We start from the raw sequence: 9,610 nt of genomic DNA, 5'->3' as shown, positions 1-9,610 counted from the left end.
CTGGGAGTGGAGAGCTAGGCGTTGCAGCCTTCCCCTTGGTGTGGGGCCCACCAACGCCCCACCCTCCGCCGGGACTCTTGGCCTCCAACCCCGACCTGGTGGAGTAGTGAGGTCCATCCTGGGATGCCCCCTGAGTTCAGTCTGAGCCTGTTTTCTCTTGGTTGGCCCCGGAGATGGGAAAATATTCCTTATGCGGAAGCATTGGCTTCCACAGGACACTTGGGGAAGGAATAGAACCGGACTTGTGCCCCGCAAGACTCCACCAGTTTCCCGCTCTTTCCGTGGGCGCCCAGACGGCAGATTGAAGTTTTCCTTTATTTAATGCAACGTTCATTTGCACGTGAATCTTCAGTGAAGTCCAGAGCGCGGTGTGTACGCGTGCCTGTCTGTGTACCGGGGCCATGCAGCCCCCAGCCGGGCCACTCTTCCCATTCCATCCCACTCCTCCATTCTCCGTCCTCTCTTGCAGCCTAGCCTCCCAGCCAATCAGTCTTCAGGCCGGGTCCAAGTTCCAACTTGCCCAAGAGCGCTGGGAGCAGTCTCGGAGGAATGAGAATCAGGTGACCCAGAGGGTGGGAGCGGAGGAGTGCTCCTCCCCAGCCCCAGAGGCAGGTTGTGCACCGTCCTGCAGCCAATCGGGACGGCCTGGGGACCGCGGGCGTCGGTGCGGGAAGTGGAGGTGGTCTTATGGGACCCCCATTTGGGGAGGTAGTGCCAGGGTGGATGAGGAGGTGATTGCAAGTGCTGTTCTCCCTAAACCTAGGGAGGCTCAGGGCACAGCCAGACGTGCGGGAACTCACAGCCTCCTCAGTTGTTGGAGGGACCTCTTTTCCTGAGTCACCTCTTCTGGGTTCGAAACTGCTGGAAGAGCCACTGGACAATGAAGGGCCACAGGAGAAAGAAGAGCACCGTGGGAGCTGAGAGCCTGAGGGGCCAAGGCCGGGTCCTGGGTGGCCTCTGCTGCCAAGAAGGAATGGAGTCAGGGGCCAGCTCAGGCTCAGCACAGCCCTCCTAGTTGCCTGCATCCAGAACTCACTGGGCCTGGCCTCCCTGAGGCTAGCTACACTAGTCGGAAGTGCATCCCTGACTCCCTCCACGATCCAGTCCCAGGTGACAGGAGAGGCTGTAGCAAGGCAGCCAAGCTAGCGCTTCTGGGCCACAAAGCTAGGACGGTGAAAGAACTGAAGACCCAGTACTGTAAAGCATATGCTGTATTTCAGTGAAGGACCCTGGGTACTCAGATGTTAGCTTCTAAATATTCTCCTTTAGGAGTCAGGACTCCTGGGAGAAGTAGCTGATTCCAAGGTTGAAGCAGGGAAGGTGAGGGCAATGCCGGACATCTACCAGAAATCCAGGGAGCCCCTAAAAGTGAATAAGGTATGGTTCTAAGAAGAAGCTTGAAAGGGTCTCCACTGGCCAAGGTTGTAACAATCGAATCATTAAAAAGAAAGATGGAGGGTGGAGAAATGGCTCATCAGTTAAGAGCACTGGCTGTTCTTGAAGAAGACCTGACCTCAAATCCCAGCCTGCACATGGTGGCTAACAACCATCTGTAACTCCAGTTCCACGGGATCCAACACCCTCTTCTGCTCTCCACAGGGCACAACACAGGTGCATTTACACACGTGCAGGCAATACACTCATACACATAATTTAAAATAATAAATAACTATCAAATAATAAAATTTTTTTTGGTCTTTTTGAGACAGGATCTCCTTGTAACTCTAGCTGTCCTGGAACTCACTGCGTAGATCAGGCTGGCCTTGAAGTCACAGAGATCCACCTGCCTCTGCCTCCCAAGTGCTAGAATTAAAGGTGTGTGTGTGCCACTATGCCCAGCAAAATTTTTTTTTTTTTTTTTAAATTGAAGGGACTGGAGAGATGGCTCAGTGGTTAAGAACACAGGCTGTTCTTGCAGAAGACCCAGGTTCAAATCCCAGCACCCACATGGCAGCTAACAACTGTTCATAACTCCAGTTCTAGGGTATCTGACAGCCTCTTCTATCCTCCATGGGCACTGCATGACACGGGTGCACTTACATGCAGGCAATACACCCATACACATAAAATAAAAATAATAAATAAAATATTTTTTAAAGCCGGGCATAGTGGCGCACATCTTTAATCCCAGCACTTGGGAGGCAGAGGCAGGCGGATCTCTGTGAGTTCAAGGCCAGCCTGGGCTTTTTTTTTTTTTAAAGATTGAAGCCAGGCATGGTGGCACACCTGTAATTCCAGCAGAGGCAGGCAGATCTTTGAGCTTAAGGCCAGCCTGGTCTACATAGTAAGTTCCTCGCCAGCTAGTTGAAACCTGTCTAAAAAAATAATCATAGTGTTTTTTTTTTTTTTTTTTTTACTAAAAAAAAAAAAAAAAAAAAAAAAAACATAGAAGAATGATTACAGATTGAAATACTGAATCTTTAAAATTCAGGAATCTAAAATGGAAACTAGAAATTGTACTAGCGAGGAATCTTCAAGTCAACTCTGTACTTTAAAAATAATTAAGGGTTAGGGATGCAGCTCTGTGGTGGAGCAGTTCCTAGCATGTGTGAAGCCTTGGGTTCCATCCCCAGCACTGCAAATAGAAGCAAAAAATAAAAAGAAGCTGGGCATGGTGGCCCTTGGTAATCCCAGCATGCAGGAGGCTGAGGTGGGAGGATTAGCCACTGCTTTTCGGAGGAACCCCACAGGAAAATGTCAGGTAACACAGAAGAATAATGGAATTCAAAAATCAACAGATTTGGCCAGGCGTGGTGGCACATGCCTGTAGTCCCAGCACTTGGGAGGCAGAGGCAGGCGGATCTCTATGAGTTCAAGGTCATCTGGTCCACATAGTGAGTTCCATGCCAGCTGGAGCTACAGGGAGACCCTGTTTCAAAAAGACCAAAACAAACAAACAAAAAAATCAACAGATTTTTGCAATACTAAATAAATTACTGTCTAGGCAAAGATCATCATCAAATACTGTATGGCAAATAGAATTGATTAATTCTCTGGCAGAGCTGCATCCACGCCAGCAGTACCTGCTAGGGTCACTAGTGGTGAGCCAGAGGCCATGTGTCACTGGAGTGTCCCTTGATGTGATGGACATCATTCTGATGTGATTCTTGTTTTTATCTTATGGAGACAGGGTCTCACTTTGTAGCCCAGGGTGGCCTGGAACTCACAGCAATCCTCCTATTTCAGTCTCCCAAGTGCTAAGATTACAAGTGTGAAGCACCACACTTGGCCCTCTCATGTGAGCTTGTCTGGAATAGTTAACTGGATACTAACCCAGTCTTTACATCTATTCAGTTCACAGGGAATACTACATAAAAGGAGTCGCATATGATCAGACCCAAAAGGTGGAACAGTCTACAGGATCCTGGCCCAGGACTGGTCTAGATTAAAAGACACAGGCTGGGAACCAGACCGTAGCTCAGTTAGACAGCTCAAAGCCCTGGGGTTAACCCTCCAGAATAGCCAGCAACAGCAGTAATAATGGTAATATCAGAAAAGATGTAAAGGATGGAGGTACTAAAAACATAGTGTGGGCCTGGCCTGGCCAACAGCATTTGGAAAAGGCAGTTTCAAGACAGCTGAGAAAATCTGAACTTGGATCGGGTATTTAATTATTGCGTGTAACAAAATGTATTCGGCTGGGCATGGTTGCACACACCTATAGTCCCAGGACTTGGGAGGCAGAGGCAGGTAGATCTCTGTGAGTTCAAGGCCAGCCTGGTCTACACAGTGAGTTCCAGGCCAGCTGGGGCTACAGGGAGATCCTGTTTCAAAAAGACCAAAAAAAAAAAAGTATTCAGAGTGGAACATTATGATGTTTACAATCTATTTTTGTGTATGTGTGTATGTGTGTATGTGTGTGTGTGTGTGTGTGTGTGTGTGTGTGTGTGTGTGAGAGAGAGAGATAGGATCTGGTTGTGTAGCCCAGGATAGCCTTGGACTTTCAAGGATCCTCCTGCTCTTGCCTCAAGAGTGCTGGGATTGTAGGTGTGCTATAATATACTTAAGAATCCTCAGGATGGGGGCTGAAGAGATGGCTCAGTGGTTAAGAGCTCTTCCAGCTGACCCAGATTCAGTTCCTAGCACCCACAGTGGTCAGCTCACAATTGCCTGTAACTCCAGCTCCCGGGGATCTGACACCCTTTTCTGGCCTCTGTGGGCACCTGTGCACCCCCCTCCCCAACTAAATAAGTCAATGTAATTTAAAAACTCAGCATTTCAGTTAGGCCTGATGTTACCCGCCAAGATTTCAGTTACTTAGAAACTGCTGGGGGGTTTTTGTTTTGTTTTTCCTTTACATGGTGCTAGGGATGGAATTCAGGGCCTGGTGCCTCCTAGGCAAATGCCCTGCTACTAAGCTATATCCCCAGCCCAATCCCAGCCACTCGAGGCTAAAACAAAAGGATTATAAATTAGAGTGGGCTTAATAAGACTTTGACTCAAAATAAAATGTTTTATTTGGGGGCGTTCTTTTTATGAGACAGGGTCTCCTTGTAGCCCCAGCTGGCCTGGAACTCACTATGTAGACCAGGCTGGCCTTGAACTCACAGAGATCTGTCTGCTTCTGCCTCCCCAGTGCTGGAATTAAGGGCATGTATCACTATGCCCAGTAAAATAAGGCTTTTAAAAGGGTTGGCAATGTGGCTGAGTGTAGAGCACTTGCTTAACATGTGTGATATACTAGGTTCAATTTCCAGCTCCAGAGGAAAAAATATCCTCAGCTTTTCAAGTTGGTAAAAGGTGAAATAGGAGAAAAAAAAAGGAATGCTCTGGAGATAGAGGGAGGAGTGTTGAAATCTTTGTGAGCAAGGCTCATACCCACTATGCTCAGTGGGTTAGGGATCATACTAGAGACTCACAAATAGAGCAACTCAGCCCACTCCTGATTCAGCCGCCCCAGGCATCTCAATAGGGTGGGTACCAGCACAGTGGGGAGGCAGATTTGGGGTCACTTGATGCTACTGATCACAACAATAACAACAGAGCCTATTGGAGGAGGCCTTGCTGCGCCACTGGGTACCTCAAAAGCAGGTCTGTGAGGGTCTCTAGGCTGTGTGCCCTCAGGCGAGCTAACTTTTTAGACCTTAGTTTCCTCCTGGGCAAAAGGAAAATAGAGCCAGGTGTGGTGATGCACACCTGTAATCCCAGCACTTGAGAGGCTTGAGGCTAGAAGATTGTAAATTCTAGACTAGCTTGGGCTACAAAGTAAGACTATGCTACAAACAAATCCCATATGTCACAGGGTCACTGAGGATTCAGTGAGACTATATCAGCAAGGCAAAGGACTGGTCTAAATTAAAAGACACTTAGACTACCAGGCAAAGTGGCTCACACCTGCAATCCCAGCACTCAAAACTGAAATAGGCAGATTACCATGAGACTAACCTAGTCTACACAGTAAGCCCCCACCAGCCTGGGCTACAGGGTAAGACCTTGTTACAAACAAAACAAAACTAGACAAAGTAAATCCTAAACCTGGAAGTGCTGAGTGAGGGCCAACAGAAACCCAAGCCCCAGTACTAAGAGTAGATAGATACTTTGTGGTCCTCCGAACTCTTGAGATTGACCTAGTTAGTTGGCTTTTCCTGGGCAGAGGTGTGTACGCAGGGAAGGGTTCTCCTTTCCTGGCATGTCCTCCCCACTCTCCCTCCAGGGTGAAAACACTTCAGAGCTCCCACCTATTGGCCCCCTGGCTACAACAGAAGCACCCCATTCTCTGCACAAAGCATTGAGCAGGTGGAGGCCTGGGGCCAAAGACAAAAACAATTAGATGAAGAACCCAGAGTAGAGAAACCCTTAGAGTTCTGTGGAAATTTTGCCAACCTTGAAGCGAAGGAGAGACTCACCTGCTCATGTAGCTGGGGCTTGCTCTCCAGGCTTCTTAGTCTCCTCTGGACATCCCGCATGCTTTCCTGCATGGCCTGAACCGTCCCCACCAGCCACCTGTCCAACTCCTGGGGTCCCATCAGGCTGTCCTCTAACCCATCTGTGGAGCACAGGGACACAGGGAAGAGAACTTGGGTGGCAATTCTCACCAGCTGGGGCATGTACAGGGAAGTGTAGGGGTAATGCCTGACTCCTGGTCTCAAGTGGGGCTCTTGCAAAGTCCATTCAGACTGAGAGGGTGGGTGTTCAATCCCAGTACTGCCACAGATTGGCTTTATGACTCTGGGCAAATCTTCAACTTTTCAGAGCCTTGTTTGGTCACCTGAAAATTAGGGGAAAATATCTTCCTCACAGTACTGTCTGCCCAGAGGAATAAGAGGCTGTTTATGAAAATGTCCCTTTGGGGACTTGGCACACAGGAAGTTCTGGAGAATCTGAGGATTCCAAATGGGAGGCAGAGAAAGGGGGCAACGTTCCATAGCCATGCAGCTGTGTCTTGGAGCTGCCCTTACAGAACACCCCAGAAGGTGCAGACTCCAGCAGCCTCAGGAGAAGAGCCAGGACAGGGACTTTGCCCACCCAGGCAGATGTTTTGCTGCTGGGTAGCCAGCCCTTCTGGGCAGAGGCTACTCTCTAGTGTCCAGCCTGGACTTTCACCTTTGTCCTAAGAGGGCAGCCAAGAGAAGGCTTGGGGTGTGAGGGCCATGGACAGGGTAAAAGGCATGAGAGGTCAGAGCAGCTCACCTTTCTCACTGGGGGACTCAGGGCTGCTTCTGGTGTCCTGCTGTCTGCCAACTGCTCCCCTCTGCTCTGCCCAAACCTGCTGAGATGAGTCCCGGGTCCCAGGGTAGAGGTGGGGCAACTCCGGCACAGGGGGAACAAGGGACAAGAGGGATGGTTTCACCAACTCTGGCTCCAGCTGCTCCAGGGAATCACAGAAAACCTCCAGGTCCAAGTCTCTGGGTGGCTGGGACTCTAGGGAGGAAACAGGAAGGGCTATCACCAAGGGCAGTTGTACTGGGGCTGGGTTCCTTTGCTGGAGAGTGTAGAGGGGAGGGTGGGCAGCTAGAGAGCAGCCCTTCTTCAGGAGACTTAGAGCTCTTGCCATGGAAGGCACAATGAGGACTATAATAGGAGTGCCAGAGCCTGCCCTTGGCCTCCAAGAGCACAGGTGGTCTCAGTGTTCCCAGGCATGACATATGAAGGGGACAGTGTGGCTTCTAGCTTTTTTTTTTTTCCTGGAGTTGCCTCTACCAGCCTGGGTTTGGCCCTATATCTCTCCCACTCAATCACTAACCCGGCCTTTCAGGTATTGGCTCCTTGGGGTGGCTAGGAGGAGGCTCTGGAACAGTCTCGTCATCTCTATTTGGTACTGGCTCTGTCCAACCTGTCAAGACACAACACCCAGAGGTGGGGCAAGGAAGAGACTGGCACCTTCCAGTACAATCAAGTCCCTTGTCCCCATTAGCCATGCATACTAGCTGACAGCCCATCAGGGGGACCTACAAGGACCACACCTAGAGCTCTCAGCTCCTAGCACCCCATGACTGAACAGTCCCCCCGCCCCCAGCCTAGCTCTGAGACAGTTCACTCTACACTCAGGGTCCCATCCTGGGGATCTGACCTGTGACTCTTCTCAGGAAGGTTTCTGGGGGCCTTGGCATATCAGGGATCACCTTGTACAAGGGCTCGAAATAACCGAACATATCCTCTGCCACCTCACCCAAGGGCACTGTGTCGATCACCTGTACAGGAAGGGTTCTAATGGGGGCAGGGTTGGCCCCTCCCACTACAACCCCTCGTTCCCCTAGGGTTAGGCTCCTCCCCATTGCCTTTTCATATACCTATACTTGGCACCAGTTGGAGACAGGCAGAATTGGGGGGGGCAAGAGGAAGGTGGTGATTCCCAAAGGGATATTAGTGGGTAGGAAACATGGAGTGCACACCTGAAAGAGTGAGGGACAGGGCACCCTTCCGGACATCCCTCTCTACCTTCTGTGCCACTAGCTTCATCTCAGTGATGTAGGCGGACATGGCCTCCTCTCTGCTCATCTTGCCCAGGCTGTTCCAGGCATCCCTAGGAGGCAGAGGCCTGTGAGAAGGCTGGGTGACAGTGGAGGCAAGTTTGCCCTGTGGGTGGGGCGCTTACCACTTGTATCGTCCAATAGGGTCCCAGAACCCAGGCCGGGGAACCATGCAGGGCCCCATGGTAGCCTGCTTGTAGTAGCTGTAGAATCTCAGCATCTCTTCATAGGAGGGGCGGTAAGAGCCTGAGCACAGGGTTGGAAAGTGGAGGGCACCTCATCAGTCTCAGTTCCAAGAGGTTGGAGAACATCTTAGGAGGGCGGACATGACGATGAATTCCACCCCATGGCATCTAGGACATGAGACATTGGGGACACCCACCATAGTCCAAGCAGGAACTTATCTGTAAGTACTGCAGGGATAAGGCCCAGTTCCATCTCGGGGTCAGAACCCAGCCATCCTAACCCCCAAACGCCGATCCCTGCAGCCTCACCGTTCTTAGGCAGGTTCTGAATGACGCTGACGGCTGCCTGGAACTGTTTCTGGCAGTCAGGCTCTTCCTTCTCGGTGCCCATGCTGCTCCAAGCCCTAGGACCCTACTTTGGAGAGACTCTGCAAGAGCGAGTGTCAGTGTGATCAGGCCTCACGGTCCACGGTGGCACTCTAAGTCACTGGTCCACTTCCCAGAGGGGCAAACTAAGCCCTGAAACCTAAGCGCCACGGAGGAGACTAGAAGTTGCAGCTGAGGGGAGGCTCCTCCTACCTCAAGGCAGCGTAAGCGGGGTCAGGGAGGCCAGGCCCACCAGCGTGGCTGTGGGTGGGCAGAGAGGCAGGTGGTGGCAAGGGTCTCAGCGCCAGACACGTCCCCAGATGCTTTAGGTGCCTATTTCCAATTCCTGAGCAGGCGAATCGGCGAGCCAGGAGTCAGGGCGGGGCCAACTGCCTCCCATCCAGGACCCCGCGCCCCGGCCCGGCACTCACCCCGCGGCGCCCACTATGGAGACACTGGGTCCACTTAGCTAGTGGCTTCCGACTGACCTCCGGGTCCAGTGTGACTGGGATGCGGGGGGCCAGCAAACCGAGGGAGAAAATTAAGCCAATGAGAGGCACCGTTTCACATTGGGTTTCTATGCTCTAACCACTTAGAACGGCCCTTTCAAGAGTATGCAAATATTTCACGTTGCCTCTCCCAATCAGGCGGGGCTAATTTACGGGTCGCTCTTCCCAGCCCCAGGCAGCCGGAGTGGGCTGCAGCGCCTCCGCGTGGACATAGTGAGTGGTCACCGAGTCCTTGCGCCCCCTGGTGGAAGCGCATAAGAATTGGTCGACAGTTACTGACCCCCCCCCCCCCAAGGCACCCCCAACTCAGCTCTACCGACACTTCAGCGCTGGCATTAGACAGTAGAATCACATCCAGGAGCCGGGCGTTCCACGAGAGGGACATTGGAGTTTTGGAAAATGTAGGGGTAAGCCAGAAAATAACGAAGAAGAACCAGAAAAATAACGAACAGGGGCTGGAGAGACGGCTCAGCGGTTTAGTGTGCTTGCTGCGTTGCAGAGCACCCGAGTTCAGTTCCCAGTACCAACGTTGGGTGGCCTGTAACTGCAGCTCCAGCGGATCTGACGCCCTCTTCAAACTTCCACAAGCACTGCACCCACATGCATAAATTTAAACTCACACATAGACACATGCATATAT

The 9,610-nt window shown here is 51.3% G+C and overlaps 1 protein-coding gene across 8 annotated transcripts; it reads right to left on the bottom strand.

Annotated features, from left to right (window-relative positions):
* Window positions 1-296: 296 nt before the first annotated feature.
* Window positions 297-9,575, bottom strand: Acbd4 (acyl-CoA binding domain containing 4). 8 transcript variants are annotated; one of them, XM_029566028.1, is made up of 9 exons: window positions 8,675-9,259; window positions 8,405-8,523; window positions 8,036-8,156; window positions 7,879-7,963; window positions 7,511-7,631; window positions 7,184-7,273; window positions 6,631-6,861; window positions 5,847-5,986; window positions 297-960 (listed from the first exon to the last, which is right to left on the bottom strand). In XM_029566028.1, the coding sequence occupies exons 2-9, from the start codon at window positions 8,484-8,486 to the stop codon at window positions 838-840; spliced, it is 993 nt and encodes a 330-aa protein (XP_029421888.1). In that variant the 5' UTR covers window positions 8,487-8,523; window positions 8,675-9,259; the 3' UTR covers window positions 297-837. The 8 variants fall into 8 exon arrangements, with proteins under 8 accessions (XP_029421888.1, XP_029421889.1, XP_029421887.1 ...); XM_029566029.1 differs by having other exon boundaries at window positions 8,893-9,259; XM_029566027.1 differs by having other exon boundaries at window positions 8,405-8,807; window positions 8,893-9,257.
* Window positions 9,576-9,610: the final 35 nt, after the last annotated feature.

Source organism: Nannospalax galili, unplaced genomic scaffold, assembly GCF_000622305.1.
Source record: "Nannospalax galili isolate Female #2095 unplaced genomic scaffold, S.galili_v1.0 scaffold95, whole genome shotgun sequence".
In the NCBI taxonomy this organism is placed as follows: Eukaryota; Metazoa; Chordata; class Mammalia; order Rodentia; family Spalacidae; genus Nannospalax; species Nannospalax galili.
The sequence above is the reverse complement of the archived record's forward strand: the minus strand, read 5'-3'. Positions and strand labels throughout refer to the sequence as shown.